Here is a 21310-nt window from a genome sequence, read left to right as displayed (position 1 = left end):
CTGGACAGAGCATGTTTAGAAAACTCATTTGTGGTTTTATGTTATCAAAGTGAGCAGAAAAACGGGGACGCAACTCTAAAGGAATATAGGGTCAAGAGAGGGTTGTTTTAACATGAAAACTATTTCAGCATGTTCAAATGCTGATAGGAATGAACCAGTAAAGTAGGGAAATGGATGATCCAGGAGAGAGGAGAGAATTACTGGAGAGATAGAGGTTAGTACTAGAAGGGCTGGTAGCTGGAGCCTAGATGGAAGCGACAGTTAATGGATAGTAACAGAAGGCCCAGTATGGAGGCAGAGATGGGGATGCATGTAGGTACACGTGGAAGTTCTCTCTGACTGCTTTTATTTTCTTAGTGAAATAGGACGGAAATCCTTAAGAGAGAGGAAAGGGTGAATGAGGGAAATACAGGCTAGCAGGAAACGTTAAGGGCCCATCTAACATCATAAACTTAAGGCACACCAGTCAGCCTGGTTGTGCTTTCTTTTCTCCAGCACTGCACGAGTATGGCTGCCTGCGTGCAGGTGGAAAGTAGGTGCAGAGTGGGTTTTAACAGGACTTGAGTTTTGTCAGGCAAAAAACGATGAAGGGAAGACAAAGCTACCTGAGGGTGTAATCAGAGGAGCGGCTATTGTGATGGACCGGTATTTTTGGATGAATGAATGAATGATTAAATGCAGGGGATAAAGGCAACATGGCTCATCACACCCAAGTTCTGAGAGCCCAGGAGCAGCAGTGTGTTCCGGAGCAGGCGCCAGCCTCCCCTCCTGGTGCCTAGGTCTGACCGCCCCGGGCCTTGTAGGGCCGCGACGTAGGGCAGACCGGCAGGGGGCGCTCTAGGATGGCGGGGGCTGGACTCTCAGGCTTCAGATCGGACTCTGCTGCCGGCGTCACTGCCCGGGGCCGCGCGGCCACTCAGGCCCATCCCCTCTCTTGCAGACCGTAAGGAGCTCGGCGCTCCGTCGATTCAGGTACCACGTCGCCAAATTTAAATTCCGTGAAGCCACCCCTAGCCAGAGCTGGAGGTTGACTGCAGTCCGCAGCCAATGCGGAGGCGTAGGCCGCAGGGCAGCCAATGCACGACAAGGGGCGGGCCGTAGGGGCGTGCGCTGCGTCCGGCCTCCGCCGTTATGGGGAGGCAGCCAATGGGAGAGCCAGGGCGGGGCGAGGCGGCCAATGGCGCGGGCCAGTTTGATTCAAAGGTGCCTATAAAGCGGCCTGCTGGTCTGCACTTGCCCGAGCCTCGTTGGGTCCGACTACGGTCATGGCTCTGCTCTCCGAGGGCTTGGACGATCTTCCCACCGCCTGCCTGTCGCCGTGCGGGCCGCCCAACCTCGCCGAGCTGTATAGCGAGGCGCAGCGCCTGGCGCTCGAGGAGCTGGTGGCGGGCGGCCCCGATGCCTTCGCGGCCTTCCTACGCCGAGAGCGCCTGGGTAGTTTCCTCAACCCCGACGAGGTGCGCTCCATTCTGCTCACGGCTGAGCGTCCCAGCGAGGAGGGCGCGGCGGCGGGAACTGAGGACTCCTTCGCCTCGTCGCACGACTGCTCGTCCGGCACCTACTTCCCCGAACAGTCGGACCTGGAGCCGCCGATGCTGGAGCTCGGCTGGCCGGCCTTCTACCAGGGCGCCTACCGCGGCGCCACGCGCGTCGAGGCTCATTTCCAGCCCCGCGGCGCGGGCGCCAGCGGCCCCTATGGCTGCAAGGACGCGCTGCGCCAGCAACTCCGCTCCGCGCGAGAGGTGAGCGGCCCGGCCCCGGCCCCGTCCCCTCGGGGCGCCTCGGTCCCCGGTCGGACAGAAGACCCTCTTCAAACACGGGATACTGAGGCCTCATGGGAGCGCGAGCCTATGGCTCCGGGGTCCCCGACTCGCCCCATCCTGCATGTTACCGCTCGGATCTCTGATCCCCCAACCACTCCTTATGGTAGGGGAGAGTGGGAGAAGTCTCGGTCGCCAAGAATGCCAATTTTGCCCGAATTCCATCTCCTAACATAAACATCCCCGGGGAGAGGGGACCAGAAATACTTCTAGTTCTAAATTTCAGTTAAACCAAAGCAGAGTGCCAACTTTCCTGGCTGTCAGCCAGCACCAGATCCCAATTTCAGGGACTTAGGAGCTGCATTGCCTAAGAAGCTCATTATCTAGGGGAAAGTTCCTGAAAGATGGTCCCCAGAGACAACTCTGGGGCATTAGGAATCTATTATTGCTAGTCACCTCCACGTGTCTTAGGTTGTAGAAAGCAAATGCGTACCAGAGTGGCAAAGTGAGAGCTCTGTCCCCTTCCCTTCTGCCAGTCTGGTCGGAAAGATGCTCCTGTGAATGGGTGGGGCAAGGGGGTGGCTTCCCCTTTGGCTGGGGGATGCTCCAATTAGCAGCGGCCTGCTAAAATGCCCATACCCCTGCATTTAGGTGGTCTCTATTCACAGTGGGTGTTGGTAGTTGCCTGACTCTTAGTGTGACATGGTATTGGGGTGCATTGGGAAGTCTTGTCTCCCTGCCAGCCAGGATGCAACTGCAGAAGGGTGCTGGGGACCTGGGGATCAGCGAGGAAGAATGCAGCACATGGGTGGGGCAGATAAAAAGAAACTACGGAGGTAGGCACCTTAGTCCGGAGCCATGGTCAGCTGCCACCTTGCTTGCTGACTGGCAGTGCCTGTGCCAGGGACATGGCAGGTAAAGCCTCAGGCCATGGTCAGACTTGCTAGGAATGGTACCTGAGTGTGCCTGCGTTATGATATCTGTGCATCAAGTCCAGCTGAAGTAGCCAAGTCCAAGAACAAGCCCCACATCTCCCCAGGGTTCCTGATGCTGGCTGTTCTTGGCCTGATGGTGGGGTTGTAGCAAGTAGGGGATACAATAGGCTAGTGCCTTGCCTTTGGAGGAGTAGGTGAGTGCTCCACCTAGGCCAGTTATCAGTCCTGCAGTGCTTTGGGTGTGCTGAGGGTCCTTTTGATGCAGCACATGTATATGGGTTCAGTAGGAAGATTAAAAAGACGGAAATAGGCAAGGTAGTGAAGGGGCACTGGAGCTCACGCCAGAGGGAAAGCTGTTTGTACATAAACTCATGTGTTGGCCTTAGAAGGGGCTCTAGGCTGGTGCTAAGGCTGTCCTTTGTCCTGGGGGCATTGTGTAATCCTGACACTGCTGGGTAGAACCTCCTGCTCCGTTCCCTGCCTTGGTCCAGCCACACCCTCATAGCTTTGAGATTTCTGTATTTGGATCCTGGGTGATTTTTACTGATAAACGTGGTACATACCTTTAAATCTGATGAGTGTTTTCAGTGTCTCTGCTATGTAGCTAATTAGTTGCTTATTCAGTGCCTAGTATGTATCTGGCACTGTGCGAGGCGCTGGGGCCACAGGTGAAGGACATGATCCTTACCTGCTCTTGAGAGTTGACTGTCTGCTGCTGGGAAGCAGTGAGGAGGTTGCTACAGGTAGTGGGGGAGGGGCTGAAGAAAGAAAGCCTGGAGTGTGGTGGTGACCTTGGAGCTGGGTCCAGGAGGATGGGTGGGGCTTGCCAGGCCAGAGGATAGGGGCAGGCCCAGAAGTGTGAAAGGACCTGGCTTGTTTGGGGGGCAGCCGAGTTCCTCACAGATAGAACAGAGAATACATGAGGGTTAGTGGTGGGAGAGGAGGCTGAAGGGGAAACGGGCCAGATTGTCCAGAGCTTTGCACATTTGCGTGGTACCTCAGTTTTTGAACATAATCCGTTCCGGAAGACGGTTCGAGTTCTGAAACGTTCGAAAACCGAGGCATGATTTCCCCATAGAAAGTAATGTAAAGTGAATTAATCCGTTCCAGACCTTTTAAAGTCAACCCCTAAAACTGCAAATTTAGCATGAATTTTACTATCTAATGATACCATAGATCCATAAAATTTGTGGCATTCGTAAACCGAAATGTTTGTCAATGGAGACGTTCAAAAACCGAGGTACCACTGTACTTGAAGGAGCAGTGGAGAGCCATTGAAGGTTTAGAGGGAGGGGAGGAGCAGTAATTCTGGTGGGACCATGAAGGAGGGTGGGTTACATAGGGGTGAGACTGGTGTCCAGGGTGGGTATAAGGAGGGGTCCACAGAGAAGAGAGTGCTAAGGCAGTATTGGGGCAGGGGGGTGGGGGCAGGGAAAGAATTTTAGGTAGAATTGACAGGACTTGGTCATTACATGGTCTGGAAGGTCAGTGAGGGAGAGGGCAGGGGAGCAGGCAAAGCCAAGGAGAAGAAGGTATAAAAAGAGTTGAAGAGGTTTGAGATTTTTTAGCTTGGGTGGGCAGCGATGTTACTAAATTAGAACATAGAAGGAAAATAAGGCTGAAGGTCGGGATGGGGAGATGAGTTGGATTTGAGACTTGCTACATGTGAGGTCTCAGGGACCACCTCTTTTATTTAAAAGAACATAATCTGATTATTATCTCCATTTTGCAGGTGATGGAATTGAGGCATAGAGAAGTTTAGTTGCCCCGAGGTCACACAGCTAGGGAATGACGGAGCCAGGACTCAAACTGAGGCACAGCGTCTGTTAGCCACCATTTTCTGCCTTGTGCCACGTGGAGCTAAGGAGCCATTTTTGTCCTCAGGTGGACAGAGGCTTATGGAGGAGACAGGTAATAGCTAATCTGGTGGCTGGTCCAGTGCTGCTGCTCTGAGTAGAGGTGTGTGTTATGTACACAGGAGGGGCTGGGTCACTCTGGCCATCTCCTTTAAATCTAGCACCTGTGCAGCGAGGGCTGTGAAAATGCAGGTCTCAGGCTGTTTTAGGGTGAGATGAGAAGCCATCTGGTATCAGTTGCAATGGCAAAAGCACTGATGGTGTGATTGAGCACTTGCAGTGGGTCAGTTTCTGTGCTAAGTCCCTTCCCTGGATTCTCTCACTTAACCCTCCTAACCCTAGGAGGAGGCCACAGTTAAGAGACCAGGCACAGGGGTGGCCGTGTAGCTCAGTTGGTTAGAGCGCAGTGCTAATCACACCAAGGGTTGCCAGTTCTGTCCCTGCGTGGGCCACTGTGAGCTGCGCCCTCCTTAAAAAAAAAAAAAAAATTCCAGGCACAGAGAGTTTAAGTAACTTGTCCCAGACCGTGCAGTTAGGGTGGAACAGAGTCCGCCTGGCTCCTGAGCCTGCGCTCTTAGTCACTGCTCCACGTGGCTTCCTTGCCGGGAAGAAGGATCGGTGCTTTGGTAGTTTTCAACAGGCTGAAGAGTTTTCACGGTGTCTTAAAATTTGGACTTTTAGTTTCCACATGACATATCCTATGAACAGAAAAATGACAGTATTGAATCTACTCTTTTCAAGAAGACTGGAGTGGTCAGGGTACAGGCACAGGAAAGCAGGGTTGCTCGGTAAATGGAGGTGTCTAATCCTGACTTTGTAGCCTGAAGGGACGGTTCTGGGAGAGCAGCACCCAGGGCTCAGGCTGCTGTTTGAGCCATTTGGGCCTGCAAGGCGACTGGCACAGGTGGTGCTCAGGAAATACTGTGGAAACTCACCCTATGCGCCTTGGATCCGTCAGCTACGTGTCTTGGGGAGGGTAGGATGTGGAGAGGTAGAAGGTAATTCTGCCTGATTTTCATGCAGCAAGTACTGTCCCAGAGTAGGTGTGATGGTGGCTGTGAACCCGCCAGTTCCTCCGCTGGCTCAGTTCTGTGCATCTTGCAAAGTGGGCATTCTGCCACACTGAGGGAGGTACGATATTTTGAAAAAACAATTTATGTACAGCATGGCTTCTGCGTGCAAGCTGACTGCTGACCTCGTGCTCAGCTGCACTGCCCCAAAGCTGCAGGAAATACTGCTTTGGACTTTTTGAGAGCCAAAGTATTTGCTTTCTAACAAATTTTTAGGGTAAATTTGAACTATACTCGTACAGGATTTTCCCCCTTACACACCCACTCTAGAATCTGTCCTGTACTACTGTATTTGTTGATGAATCACTCGGTTCTTTGTCTCTGTTGCCATGTGAATCAGTGTTTGCCTGGGCTCTGGCCCCTACAAATCAGGTCGAAGTAGAGACCTTGCTGGCAGTGCCACGTGCCCTCATTTGGCCATGTGCTTCTGCTCCAGCTGTGGGGCCGCTCCTGGTTTCTGCATGGGAGCTCATGGGCAAAGCTCATCTTACCAGGAGGGTCCACACTCCTCAGAGCCATCGTTCTCACCAGCTGCCTATACCCTATGTGCTTTTGTTCCAAGGAGGTCCTTTTGCTGTGACCTCACCCTTGGGCATCCTTTCGACAACCTGAGCGTTAGTAGAAGCCATCTTTGTGTTGAGCGAGAGTCCTGCCGGGCAGAATGGCAGCTGAGGAATCTGTCGGAGGCCGCTGGTGTGCATGTGGGTGTATCTGACCTAAGGCCTTCCTGATGCTTCTCACCTCTCTTCTGAGTCCTGATAGAACCTGGGCAGTGTGATCAGCTCCTGTGCCAGATGCTTGTATCAACCCAGGGCGAGGTTCTCAACCTCGCCACTGTTGCCATTTTGGGCCAGAGGATTCTTCGTCCTGAGGGTCTGTCCTGTGAATTGTAGGGTGCTGACCAGCATCCCTGACCACCCACTAGAGGCCAGCAGCACCTCATCCCTCAAAATAGTCATGATGTTCCGAAATGTCTCCTGAGTGGGGAATGGGGAGCCATTGCTTAATGGTTACAGAGTTTCTGTTTGGGGTGGTGACAAAGTCGTGGATACGTGTAGTGGTGATGGGGACACAACATTGTGAATGTAATTAATACCACCGACTTGTCCACTTAGAAGTCATTAAGATGGCAAGTTTATGTTATCAACATTTTAAGCAAAATGTTAGAAAAATGTCACCGGACATTGCCAAATGTCCTCTTGGGGGCAAAATTGCCCGATTGAGAGTCACTGGCCTAGAAGGGCTCACTGATGAATCATTTTAAGGTGTGACTGATCAGACTAAGTCTGGCTGCTTTATATCGCCTCCTTTTGATTTGATGTGTCAGGTTAAGGGTTTCGGAATATTTAGCCATTTCATTTCGTCTTTTTAATTGTGGTAAAATATGCATAACAAAATTGACCACTTTGAAGTGCACGTTAAGTCCATCAGCATTGCTGTGCAACCACCACCCACGTCCATAGCTCTGTCATCTTCCCAAATGGAAACTCCGTACCTAATGAACAGTAACTCCCTATTCCATCCTCCTTCCAGCCTTTGGCAACCACCGGGCTATTTTCTGTCTGCCATTTCGTTTCTTTTCTTTTTTTCAACCAGCATCCATGAGACAGTAGAGACGCTGTGGGACTATTTTCTGATCCCTTTATGGAGATAGGATAAGTTATGTGGGGAAAAAGAAGTAATGGGTATCTACTGGCTTTTAAAAAATCCTGATGCAAATGACAGAACCTCTGGACAGGGATTTGGTGGCAAAATATGAATACACATAGGCAATAGGTTTTTTCTTGAAGCACTAATTATAGCAAAAGACTGGAAGAGCCCAAACAGCCTTCAGCAGAGCATTGGCGAGTAAGTGACCCTTCTACACAATGGAGTGCCCTGTGGCTCTAAAAAGGAATCAGGACTAACCAGCTCTGTTTTCTGTTATGAAGTGTCTAGAGCTGCACTGACCAGTGCGGTCGCCATTAGCCACATGCGGTCCTTTAGATTAATATGAATTAAAATGAAATACAATAGAAAATTCCGTTCCGCTGTAACAGTAGCCGTATTACAAGTATTTAATGGCCACTGTGGCTAGTGGCTGTCATATTGGACAGCACAGATGCAGAGCATTTCTGTCATCTCAGAGGCTCTGTTGGACAGCATCATCTAGAACAATGTGTGTCATATGCTACCTTTTATGTACAGTGAGGCTATAAACACATATCCATACATATGTATAAACATAATACGCAATTGCTTATATTTAACAAGTATGTTTATACGTACGTACACGTACCTATTTATATTTTAAAAAATGGAAGAATAAACCAAAAACGAATTGAAATTATTATCTTTATGGGGAGGAAGGAAGGGAAAGAAGCAAAAGGAAGGTACGAGGATGGAATCTAGGTCTCTCTGAATAAAACTTGCTTTGTAGATTAGATTTTGGAACCAGGCAAATGTTTTACATAATTATAAAATAAAAATAACTCCATGATAGAATGGTAAGTCTTTCCCCTAGAAAAACACCTCTTGATGTGTTTCCCTCCCTTTCTAAAAGCTCCGCCCACTTGTGTCCTTCATGCTGGAGCAGCACAGAGGAAATGCAGCCGTACGTGGTCAGTCCCTCTACAGGCCAGTGAAACACTGGCTCCTTCGTCCCCTGCCTTCCTGGGGAGGCACCCTGCGTGCCACCCTCTGCAGATGGAGGCTCCACCAGCACTTTAACCTGATACTTACATTGTTGGTTTTATAATAGCAGCCTATGAAATCTACAGAGAACATGCACAAATTTAGGTTTTGCTGTGGAAATTTCCTTTTTTTTTTTTTTTTCACACCCTGCCGGTGTTATCAAGATAGTTATTTAAAGATTTTTAAAGAAATTCCAAGGAGAGGATTTCTGATCTATTCAAAGACATAATAAACTGGGAGAAGATATATCTTTTGCTTTTTTGGCAAGAAGTTCTCCAGAAACGGCAAGAGCCCGGGGGGATTGAAGGAAATCGAGTTTGGGTGTCATGTGGTCAGTGTAAGGAATTCAGTGGACAGGCCGTGTTGACCACTGGATGGGCTGACACATCTTTGAATGTGATCAGACCTTTGGTAGAATTCCAGGCATGTTGCACACGTGTCCTTGCTTTATGACTATGGATGGGAAGGGAGGGAAACTGAGGTGCAGCCGGAAGGGGTGATTGACACGGTCATCCGGCTTCATGCAGAGGAAGAACTGGAATGACTGACTGAGGGGCCCCTTGCGGCTGCTCATGTGCCTGGCCCGCCCACTGAGGGTGCGTGAATCAGACTTCAGAGCTGGAAGGGGCTGTTTGAGGACACTGAACACAGGTGAAAGGGCTTGTCCAGGGAAGGTGGCAGAACTGGGACGAAGACTATGACGAGCTGCCACCTGAGGGCTTTCTGTATGCCAGGAACTGTCACGTGTGTATGTGGATTCTCTCGTTGACTGAATCCCCAAACACTACAAGATAGGTGCTTTGTTTGCATATTAGAGAAGCTAACACAGCTTCAGTAACTCGCTAGAAGGTACGCGGTGCTTGGAATGGAAGATCCAGGACCCGTGTCCAAGTTTAATTCTCCCGCCTGTTCACATAACGTCTTTGCTTCCCAAGGTGTCCTGATCGTGAGTGAGGCCGCAGTACCCCCTGCCCAGGAAAGGTGCCCAGTGTCCTGGGAGTGCCACGTTTCCTTAAGGTTCGCTCTGAATCATCGCGTGTTATAAGTAGTCTTCTCTGGAGTGGGCTTGAGTCCATGGACTTGATGAAATACTCGACTGGTCCTTTCTCAATTTAGTCCAAGCTCTCCGTCTTTTGAAGACCAAACATTATTAGACTTGTTTGGAATAATTTAGTTGAAGACTTTCCAACCATAGCTTGGGAGTCCCACAGACCTGAGTGGAAATTCCAGCTCCTGCACTTGCTTAAGTGTGTCACGTGGAGCTAGTTACCTAACTCTCCCAGCTTTAGTCTTCTCACCTGTACATTGGGGATAACAGTGAATGGGGTTTTGAAATCTCCAGACATGTAGAAAAGAGTCCAGTTCTACATGAACAGTCGTGTACACAAGGTTTGTGCCCTCCCCAATTGTGGTTGAATACTCTGCAACCACATGGGCCACTGAGTATAAATCTGTAAGGGATAGTTGGCAAGGGGGGTGAGGCTTGCGGTTGTGCGATGATGACGTGGGACTTGGCACAGGTTTGGCTGCTCCAGATGGGGCTGGAGACGTGCAGGAAGAGAGCAGGGTAACAGGCGTCATGAGGGATTTGCACTGAGGTGCAGATGGGTGTTGACCCTGGACTGGTCTCTCTAAAGTCACCACTTACAGAGCTTTCTAGCTCTAGGAAAGTGGGTGGGCTCTGCAGCTTGGGCTGGGACAGGGCAGGGCCCAGAGTGCGCGGGTGGGCACTTGATGGCCATGGGACGCCCCCCTCCCTGATGCCTCTCCTGTGTCCGTGCCTGCGTTCGTCCTCAGCGAGGGAGCAGTGACTGGTTTCTATGCCATCCTGCCAGTGCTCGTGTAGTTCTAGGTCCTGCAGCGTGAGCACCCCACACCTAGGACACGTGTCTGGCCTTGGAAAGCAGGCACTCGGCCGGCTAGTGAATACGGCCGGCTCATTTCTCAGCTCGCTGAAGAGACCGTCCCCTCAGAGATCTGAGAAGCCGCAGGTCTGGTTCAGCGCTGCAGGGCTTGGCTGCCTGAGGCCTGGTGGGGCTAAGGAGGGAGAGTTTAGAGGAGCAGAGAGAGGGTCTTGAAGGAAGGCAGGGCTTCCTGCTGATGCTTCCACGGGTCGAGCTGTTCCAACTACGGACGGCTTAAGAGTCCTGCTCTCGTAAGAGAGGAGGGGGTGTTGGGTCTAGGGGAAGAAACACCTCCATCCACCCTCCAAAAACCCTGTGGGTGTTAGGGACCAGCGTTCAAATCCAGTTATTTTCAGTACCCATTGGAAAGGCTGAGGCTTGAAAACCAATGAAACCAATAGCAACTTAGATGCTTACTCACTACCTGACAAAGCTGGTGTTTGTACAGTTGTTTAATGAGTGGCGAATCTAGATTCGGTTGGGCATGTGATTTACGTTATGGGCTCTGTTCCCAGGTCCCTGCCTCCAGCGGTTCTCCGGACCTCTGACCAGGCCAGGTGGACTGGCTTCCTTGGTCTTTGCTCCAGTGGCACCCTGGGTGCCATCCATCAGCCCCATCACACTGTGACCCCTGGGTCTTCTCCTGTCTCCTCATTAGGCTGGGTGGCTTGCAGACAGGGATTGACTGTAGGTCCTCAGTGCCCAACACCACGCGTCGCTTGTGGTGGGCTCACTGAATATTTGAAACACTAGTGGCGAATGAGAGCGGCAAGCAGGTACCTGTGTGGCCCGCTGGCTTTGTCTTGTGAGCGCAGCGCTCCTTCTTACACCTGTGCATGCAGACCCTTCTGAAGGTTTTGCTGCCGCCTCAAGCTTCTCTCAAGCTTGAAGCCTCTCCCTCCAGCTTGTTTCTCTCTGTTTTCTGTTTGTGTGAACCTGACTCTCCTCTTCTCACCCTTCTTCCCTCCTTCTGCCCTCCGGCAGCCCATGCAGTCCATTGCTTGGCTCTCCCCTGGCCCCTTTCCCTCATTGCTTCCATCATCGAAAGCTCTAGCATTGATTTTTTTTCTTTCAGTCTTTAATCTTCCTAAACATTTGCTGAACCTACAAAGTGTCTAAGTACCTGCCGTGTTGCGGGCACTTGGGTACGTGGCCCTGTATCTAGGAGGTGGGGGTCAGACCACCAGCCTGCCCCTGCCTCTCCTCCAGCGTCAGCTGCTTCTGTCCCACCAGGGTCATCACTTGGCTCTCATGATACTCTTACGCCTCCTTCCCCCACTGCCTGTGTGATACTGATTCCTTGAGTGGCATCCAAGGCCTCCTGTGCTCTTGCTCATTCATCTCGGTCTCAGTCATGTCCTGCTGCTCCCTGCAGTGCATACTGCTCGTTCCAGCCAAACTGGCACATCCCCCATCACTTCCTACCTCTCCCTCTGTCATCACATGGCTTCCTGCCAGAATGCTTCCCCTTCACCTCTCCCCTGTCCAAATCTTGTCCTTATTTGTCATTCAGCTCAAATGCCATCTCCTCCAGGAATCCTCCTCTGCTCTTCTTTGGTAAACAGTGAGTGCCTGAAGTGTGTCCACCATTTTACCCCCCCCCCCCCAATAGTGTCCCCTTATTTAATTGCCTCCTACAGTAGGTATCGTTTTGTTTCCCTGCATCCTATATCCTCTTTGCAGGTAAGTCGGGTTTAGGGTAAATTCTTTGCAGCCACCTTTCTGCCTAGGACAGGCTTCAGCCCACAGTAGACTCTGGAGAGGTGCTAGCTGCATAACTGAACACCAGTTTCAGGCCTGAGCCCTTTCCATGCTCTGTCACATTTAATTCTCACAACAGCCCTTTGACGTAGATGCTATTATTAGCCATATCTTCCAGAGCAGAAAACTGAGGCTCAGAGACATTAAGCAGTTTGTCCTGGGTCACACAGCTAGAAAGCCGCAGAGCTGGGATCTGTGTGCCCAGGCTTTTCTGCCTTCTAGCCACTGTGTTATATGACCTGAATCAATTGGCTAGATAGAACTCACACTAGTACATATAAAAACCCATTGGAGGATAAAAACAGAATTCTGAGGATGCTACCGATTCGCAAAGAACACTTTATTTTTTAAATCACGGATGGATTTTGCTGTCCCCTTTACCAAGAATAGCTCACAGCTGGGGCTTCATCAAGATTAGGGAGCGGAGGAAAGGGGAGAGGCAGCCAGAGATAAATTGGTTTTCCCAGACTCCCTCAGCAATGACTTCCCAGGAGCTGGCATTTCCAGGTCCCTTCTCCTGGTAGACAAGACTCTGTGGTGTCGCAGAAAGACAGCAGAACTGCCTCTTTGTCTGCATTTCTTCTTTAACCCCCATACATAAGGGGTAGTGACTGTCAGGTACTCCCTGAGTCCTCTGGAACCACAGAGATTGAATCAGTCCTGTTCAGATGCCTCTGCTCCCGTAGATGGGAGACCTGTAAATAAATTAATGTTCAAAAGAAGTTCACGTGATTCTAAGAGACTCATTTATTTCTGTTGAGGTTAGGAGGAGGGAGAAACCCTTGCAGCTCCAAGCTGTAAAAGGGCTCCAAACCTTGGCTTCAGGGAGCAGTTTCCGTAGTGAACACCCCCAGCTCTGACTTGGTTTGCCGAGACTTGTTTCTAAGGCTGGATATTTGACACCCGCACGGCCCTGCCAGGAGTTAGCTGAGGGCCAGGGTTTAAACCTGCAAAGGGTGTGATTCGACGCTTTGCAGCTGGAGCAGCCTCCTTAGCGAGGAAAGCTGGGGGCTGGCAGATGTCTCCCTGTACTGAGCTGTCTGGATGGCTCAAATTCTGGGCTGGTAAAGTGAATCAACGAACAGGTACTTAAGGGATCTGTCGTGCCTTATACTTTATGTAACATAGTCATTTAGTTCTCACTACAAACCTATTTCGCAGTTAAGGAAACACATTTGAAACAGCCATAATCTTCCCAAAGAGCTGAGGCAGCTCTTCGCTGTAGTCTAATGCCAAGTGTGGTAAACATAGTAGGAGGCAGGAATAGAGCCGTGTTTTGGGGGAGAAGAAAGGACTGAGCAAGTTTCAGGTCAGAATCCTTAGGACATATGTCCATGCTCTTGTTGACTTGCACTTGGCACCAAAGAATTATAAAGACCACCTCGCATAGACGGAGGCTGGTGCTATGGAAGCCATTTAGTTGGATCTTGACTAGCAGGAGATGATTGTGAAGCTGTGGTACCCGCATTAGCAAGGTCGACATGGGAGAATCTGCCTGCCTGGTTGATTGCTTTCCAGCCCTGAGTTGGTGGTGGACAAGCCCTGTCGATTGTAACAAAAACTTAGATTCTAAACCAAAATCAGACAGTAATCAAAGTCATTATTTGATTGGAGAATGTCACTCCCAGAAGGGGCCTCAGAGGGAATCTAAGGTTTTATGTTTCACCAACATGGAAAACTGAAGCCAGCAGGGAAGCAACATGCCCCGGATGGCAGTGTGTTAGCCACAGCCGAGACAGCTTGCTGGTCTGAGCCGAACCTGTAAGACGGGTTTTAGTAAAGGAAGAGAAGATGAATGGAACAGGTTCACAGGAGGACAAGCAGTGGATTAATCTGTTTCTGAGAAATTTGCCAGTGTTGAGGATTGTGGCTGGGAGGCAGTTGGGAGGGTTAGCCGGGCCAAGTCCAGATTTGTAGGATATAGTGGGCTGGTGTCTTCAGATACGGAGAAGAGTCCCCGATGAGGGGGAAACCGATACTGTAGAGGAAGGAAGGCTATCATAGAATGGGGCTCCTTTGCCAGTTCGGAGATGGGGCCCAGAGTCCGGGCGAGGCGCTGTCAGGTGGTGGTATCGGAAGCTGACGGCTTGCTCTTCCTCTGCCTCACCCTCGCCCCGCAGGTGATTGCGGTGGTGATGGATGTTTTCACAGACATTGACATCTTCAGAGACCTGCAGGAAATATGCCGGAAAAAGAGAGTTGCTGTGTACATCCTTCTGGACCAGGCTCTGCTCTCTCAGTTCTTGGATATGTGTGTGGATCTGAAAGTTCATCCTGAACAGGAAAAGGTTTGTATTGCACCTCTTCTGGTTTCACACGATCAGAAATGGGACCTATCTACATGGTAGCTGGTAGTGGGAGCCCTATTACGAGAGAGGGAACTGAGGCCGTGAGCAAAGTGATTTGCCTGAAATCTCACAGAAGAGAACCGAGAGTCAGGATTCAAACCTCAGCCTCCCCTGTAGTCTCGCTGCCACCTGTTGACAGCCAGAGGCTGCCCTGAACGCTGCTGCTTTTGACTGTAAGCTGGTAGACTCCAATTTTAATGGTAACGACCACCATTTATGGAGTTCCTGTTCTTTTCTTGGCATTGACCTAGGGTCGTGGCAAATGTTACGCAACGTAATCCTCACAGCAGCCCTCTCGGGTAAGTGGCGTTTCACGTGGGTTTTAGATCATGAAGAGGTGACAGAGAGCCCAGTGTCTACAACTAGACAATAGTGGGATTGGCGTTTGACTCCCCGTCTGCCATCACTGTCACATGCTGCTTCTCATTTCTCATTATTATAAAATTAGATTCTTTTTATGTCCTTTGCTCTGAGCATGAAAGCAATTTGAACTTACGTATTTAAGTGTAAGGTTATACAACTTAGCTAGCCCGGTCTCTTTAGTGGAGAGTGGCAAGAAAAGCAGTCATATGTATTACACCATTCTGTTTTTGTTTTTTTTAATTAAGCAACTTAACCTGTGAGCTTCAGAATTTTATTCATCCACTTGTGAGCACCTGCTATGAGGCATGCACTGTTCTAGGGACTGGCACTAAAGCAGTCAGCCCCATGAATGAAGAATTGGGGCTTTGGTCCTGTAGGTTAGTGCACATACTCACCACCTTGCTATTAAGCAGTGTGGTTTGCTTGCAAAATTTTGGCTATTTAACTTCTCCCACAGAGTTCTTGTTTGTTGTTTTCCCTAATGAGGAAACAGGATTGGGTTTAATTTGATAGTTTCTAACTTGTCACTAGTGCTACGAAGCAAATCATGATGGGAGTAGGATTGGAGCTTGGCGACCCGATGAAACGAGCCAGTCATGTGGCCTAACAGTCAAGTGAAACGTGAGATCAGGTGGGCCCGAGGAAAATGCAAGTCAAGTATGGAAAAGCACATTGTCTTCTAGCCCAATGTTCAGTCTGTGCCTACGCACATAGAGCGAGCTGAAGAAATTGAAGGTGTTAGTGTTTAATTTCAAGGCACTCTTTCTGTAATTAAGGCGGTGTGTTAGCAGCAGGAAAATCCCAGAATAGTTCTGACCACCACTTTCATCAAGTGATTGGCTCTGATTCATCTACTGGGCGGCAATCTAGGAGCACTGTTTGCCGACTCAGTTGCCCACCGCTGGTTGCTGCCTGCATGGGTGTCCAGGTCCTCTGGAGGAGGGCTTGAAAGAGGTCCATACTTCTGGCCTCACCGATTTTTGTCATGTCCTTCCTAGGGAAGCACCAGTCCTGGTTGCGTCTCTCACCAGGATTTGTCTGTGCTGGGGAATAGGTGCCCTCACGAGTGGGGGCTGACTTCCTCCCCCAGGCCTTGGCTCTGTGTTGGTGTCTTGTCGCTAGGAACTTAGTCACACATTCGTGTGCAGGCCTCCAGAGTGCTTTGGCCACAGTCACAGAGGCCTGCACAACATTCAGGTAAGTGCCAAAGGGAAAGATGCACAAAATCACGCCGAAATCCGCCCACAGTGATATTTTTTATGCTTGTTATATGTTAGCGCTTTGAAGCTCTGCTTAGGAGTCATCCCCTCCTATAGGAAGCCCTCCCCTGCCAACATGTGTACGTGTGTGTAACCAGCACCGCCATCAAGACACAGAACTATTCCATCACCACTAACATCTCCCCAGGTTACATCTTTATAGTCACATCCACTCCCCTCTCCGTGCCCTCCCCCACCATCTTTAACCTTGACAACCGCTAATTTGTTCCCCATCTCTATGATTCTGTCATATAGAGAAGTTATATAAATGGAACCATGTAGTATGTGACCTTTTGAGACTGGCTTTTCTCCCCTTGACATAATGCCCTCGAGATCTGTTCAAGTTGTGTGTATCAATGTTTTGTTCCCTTTTATTGCTGAGTAGTATCATATGGTGATTGTACAATAGTTTAACCATTCACCCATTGAAGGACATTAAGATAGTTTCCAGTCTTTCCTATTATGAATAAAGATGCTGTGAGTATTTGTTACAGATTTTTGTGTGGATATAGATTTTCATTTCTCTGGATGATGTTTGTCTTGCTGTAGTTTTTAATCATTCATTACTTTTCTCTCTCCTATTTCAGTCCTCGAAGGGCAAGAGCGTGCCTTATAGCAAGAAGCATGCTTTATAGCTCTGTTGTCTCAAGGCTTGGCTCATAGTGGGGGCTTTGTGGAATGAATGAGAGAGTCAAACAAGAATCTTAAACATTTAATTCGAATGTGTAAGATTTCTAAAGATATTTAGCTACCGATCTGCTCCAAGAATGCAGTTCGTCTTAGTATTTTGCATACCATTGTATATACATTAACATGTGTCATTTTACAAAGACAATTATGCATACACATGCAGTATATAGTTCCAGTGTGCTACCAGTGTACCTCTTTGGTAAATACATACTTGTAGGAGATGTGACATTGCTGATTAAGCCACATGTAACCACGTGTAATGTGTTTTCTGCCTCAAGGCCTGTGTCAGAGAAGGCTTGTTCTATGTTCTTGTTCTCTCTACTCACTATGGTGTGGGGATAAGTGAAGATGGGCTGAGCAGGAGAAATACCAGCTTAGCTTCTTTAAGCCTTTGTTAAGATGCTCTTTATCACTAGCGTGTTTCCTTTGATGATTTAATCCCCCACATTTTGTTTCAAAATCATTTCTTGGATTCCACTGTGTAGTATTCCCAAAAAGTGGGGCTCCTGTTAGAGTACATGAACTAAAGGGATCAAGAAGAAATATAAGATGTACTAGACCAAACCAGGAGATCACTGCATAAATTATATAAATGTCTAACCACTATGCTGTGTATCTGAAACTAATATAAAATAATACTGAATGTCAACTGTAACTGAAAAAAATGAATACATTTTTAAAAATAGAAAAATGTACATATTAAAATATCTAAATGGGGGAAAAAAAATAAATGTAAGAAAAGGGCATGTGAGAAGATGGACTACATGCGAAGCAGCGTTTCCTGAGGCCCGAGAATCATCTGGCTGGTGTGCTGGGAGCCCCTCACCAGCCAGTGAGTTTGTCTGTTTGGGAACTAAACTGAGCCCTCCAATCTTGAATCATTTGCTCACTGGATTATTCATTTATTTTTCTGCCTGATCTCTCACCAACAGCTGATGACAGTTCGGACTATTACAGGAAACATCTACTATGCGAGGTCGGGAACTAAAATTGTTGGGAAGGTTCATGAAAAGTTCACACTGATTGATGGTATTCGTGTGGCCACAGGCTCCTACAGGTAAGCTTTTCACCCGTCCGTGCCTATTAATCTATCCTTTTTAGAAGGAGCATGCTACATGAAGGCAAAAGCTTTGTTTTCTCCGCAACGCAAGGCTTTATGGGCAAGCATTCTGATATGCGAACATCTCTCTAGGAGGTAGTTGGGGTGGAGGTCGCCTCCCCTGCCCCGTGGTCCACAAAACTTAGGTGCAGGGCTTGACACTTGCCTGGAGACCTCATGGTGAGCGAGTCCTACATTCAAGCCTCAGCCAGGCCTGCAGTAGATGAATTGGGGTTAAGAGTGAGTCCCGTCCCTTGGGGACTTTGACACCCCCTCACCCCCCTTTCCCGCTCACTGGAAGATAAGGGCAGCCGTAGGCATGGGCATCAGTGTGGAGGGCAGAGCTGAAGGCTTCAGCTTACACGTAAATCCTTCACCTTGCTTGCTTCAAGCCTGTAATCTAGTGCTTTAGCCTAGAAAGTACTGATCCAAGCTCTGGCCCCACCTTTGAAGTCTCCCTTTGGCAATAATGTCTTAGGCAGAGTTCAGGGAAGTTGAATGGAGGGTGGAGATAATGAGTGGTTAACACTAATCTTTAGAAATTAAAACGTACCATTTTTTTCTCCTGCGGCTTCAATGGTAGTGTGTTTTGCCACCTCTGCCTTAGGTGGTCTGAAGGGGTGTGTCTAGAGTTGAAAAACAAAAACTCACTTCTGAAGAAACGCACATTCCTGAGTGATAACTGTGTCAGCCCTGAGTAAAGGTGGACATGCAAAGATTTGTGGGTGCTGAGGCGCTAAGATCAAGAACCTCTTGAGGCCTTTCTTCTCAAACAGTACCGTCACTGCCCGGAACAAAATCCAAACTCTTCCTTGAGACTTCCTTTCATAAGAAGTTTTTAACTAACAGGAGGAAACTAGATTTTCACCCAAAGTAGGATTTGTCTATATTAGCCAAACTTAGCTCCAAATGGTTTTTGGCTATTCTAAAATATAAAAATATAAGAACGGCCTTCTATAAATAAAATACGCTGTCATTGAGGATGAGGTTAGCTTCCATGTGTTGAGGACACTTATAATCCTGGTGTTGGACAGGTGTCTTGTTTACATGATCTCATTGAGGGTTTTCAAAAGAATCTTCGTTCTTTTCTATCAAAGGGGCGATTGCAAATGCAGAAAGTGAACTCAAACTACTTTGTGCAAAGTGGAATTTATTGACTCGCGCGACTTGCCAAGTGTAGGAAGGTTTTTAGCTCTTCTTGACCTCGAGGCGATACATTTACCAGAACGCTGTCTCCTGGTCCTGCTTTTCTCTAGTTCGTCTTTATTCTCAGTCACACTCTCCATTTGAAGGCAAAGATGCAGGCTTTCTTATATGACCTTGAATAAGTATCTCCCAAAGAGAGAGACTTGTCTTCTTTCAGCACTGGTATCAGTTCTTGAAAAATTACTTGGCCCTAGCTGTGTCCTGTGCCCACTCTGTACCCAAGGGGTAGGGTAGTCTGGCCAGCCTGGTCACATGCCCACCCCTCTTGTGATTGGATAGGGCGCATAAATGAAAGCTTTTAGGGCTAGAGTGCGTGTGGCTTCTGTCACTAGAGGAAGGAGAAAGGATGCTGGACAGGCAGAGGTGCATGACCGCTAATCAGCTTTAAATATGCTTCCAGCAACAGTGTCGTCATGGCAATAACAATACTGTCCGTTTTGTGAAAATGGCAGCACTGGAGGAGGGAGCAGGAGCATTGCACTAGCAAGTCTTAAGGACTGAGCCCAGTCTAGGGTCTACCACCAGCTTCCCGGTGAGAAACCACTACCTGGTTTCCTCACTTAGCAAATGAGGACACTGGCCTAAATATGTTAGAAGCCCTTTCTAGTTTTCAAATACTCTGAGGCTGGGGACGGGTAGGTTTTAGCGTGTTGGTTAAACAGTTGGCCTTTCTACCTTAACATATATATATATGTTATATACCTGTGTTTAGGCTGGTTGAATGCGCACTATATGGTAGGTATGCTGTCATCAAAGTTGTGACTCTTATGTAGCAGGCTATCTGGGCTTTTTTACTCAGATTGACAATAAGTGAACTAAACTTTCTTATTCTTACCAGCTTCTGTTTGTTTTTAATCCTTAAGTTTTACATGGACAGATGGCAAATTAAATAGCAGTAACTTGGTCATTCTGTCCGGCCAAGTGGTTGAACACTTCGATCTGGAGTTCCGAATCCTATATGCACAATCAAAGCCCATCAGCTCCAAACTCCTGTCCGGCTTCCCGGTCAGCGGCAAGTTTGACCATCTAGTTGACCGGAAGCCACTGTCCAAGGAGCTCACGTTGGGCAATCTGCTGCGGCTGCGGCTCGCCAGGCTTTCAAGCACCCCCAAAAAGGCTGAGCTGGAGTGTGGGGCGCCCGCTAAGGGCAGGGCAGAATCCTCCACCTTCAATGAAGAAGACTACTTCCACAGCTGTAGGGACAAACCAGAGGATGGAAAGATGACCGATGTCGCCACTCAGACAGAGCCAGGAGAGGAGATGCGAGCAGTGAGCATGAGTGACTCGGGAACACAAACCAGGACCGCCACAGCCAGCGCTGGGACCCAAACCGCAGTCGCCACCAGGGCAGCAAGTTCCCAAACCGTGCTTCAGTCCATGTCGGCCACCACCCAGACTGACCGGGACGAAAATGTTCTCTTCTCCCAGGGAACCCAGTCTAAAGCAGGCTCGCCAGTGTCAAGGATGTCTGTGTCGAGATCTTCCAGTTTGAAGTCTTCCTCCTCTCTGTCTTCTCAAGGCTCCGTGGCAAGCTCCATCGGCTCCCTGACTTCCATCAGAGTCACTGACTTCGTCCTCCCGGGACACCCCAAGTACTGGGGCACTCCCCACTTTGACTCACTCAGAAACTTGAATAAAGAGCGGCAGTGTCACGTGTCTGGTATCAGGTCCCGGCTCAACCATATGCTGGCCATGCTTTCAAGGAGAACATTTCTTACTGAAAACTATCTCGGATTTAATTCTGGAAATGCCACCAGAGCCCCTGTTAGTATGCTGACTATCAGAGATATCACACTTTACCCCTCCTATCAGTGACGGCTCAGGGTCCAGAGCCGCCGGGGTTCATCCAGCCTCGTAGGAGACGTCACCAGATCGGCCTGCTTTACAGAAGGGCTCCTGTCCCTATTGTTTCCTTTCACCTGACTTTTAGTCACCCTGATTTTCTTCGAATTCTGTAAACTGCATATTATTTTACGTGCTTTTATTTTATTTGTGTCATGTACAAACCAGGTACTGGTTTTATGGTTTAAACACTATGGGTACAGTTTCTTTGCACAAGTTTAATATTGATATCTCTTAAAGAGAATGCTTAGGGGTTCTCAGGTTAATTCAGGTAAGAGATAAAATATGTTTTGCATTTTTCTAGATTTGTGTGTGCTTCTGTGTTAGAGGTTTAAATCACTAGTTTTTATGATCGAATAAACTGTCTTAATTGTCTGTCTCTTTAGGGTATCCGTGTTCTTAGCATAAACAACTTTTATTTGTGTGCTCTTCTGTGTTAGAGGTTTAAATCACTAGTTTTTATGATCGAATAAACTGTTTCTTAATTGTCCGTCTCTTCTTTAGGGTATCCGTGTTCTTAGCATAAACAACTTTTATTTGGTGA

The 21310-nt window shown here is 48.7% G+C and overlaps 1 protein-coding gene across 1 annotated transcript; it reads left to right on the top strand.

Moving 5' to 3' along the window:
* The first annotated feature begins 1206 nt into the window (after positions 1–1206).
* FAM83D (family with sequence similarity 83 member D) lies at positions 1207–21310 on the top strand. The gene is made up of 4 exons (XM_019749123.2): positions 1207–1742; positions 14080–14247; positions 17552–17676; positions 19788–21310. The coding sequence occupies exons 1-4, from the start codon at positions 1266–1268 to the stop codon at positions 20737–20739; spliced, it is 1722 nt and encodes a 573-aa protein (XP_019604682.2). The 5' UTR covers positions 1207–1265; the 3' UTR covers positions 20740–21310.

Source organism: Rhinolophus sinicus, linkage group LG13, assembly GCF_036562045.2.
Source record: "Rhinolophus sinicus isolate RSC01 linkage group LG13, ASM3656204v1, whole genome shotgun sequence".
Taxonomy (NCBI): Eukaryota; Metazoa; Chordata; class Mammalia; order Chiroptera; family Rhinolophidae; genus Rhinolophus; species Rhinolophus sinicus.
This window is presented reverse-complemented; position numbering and strand designations above follow the sequence as displayed.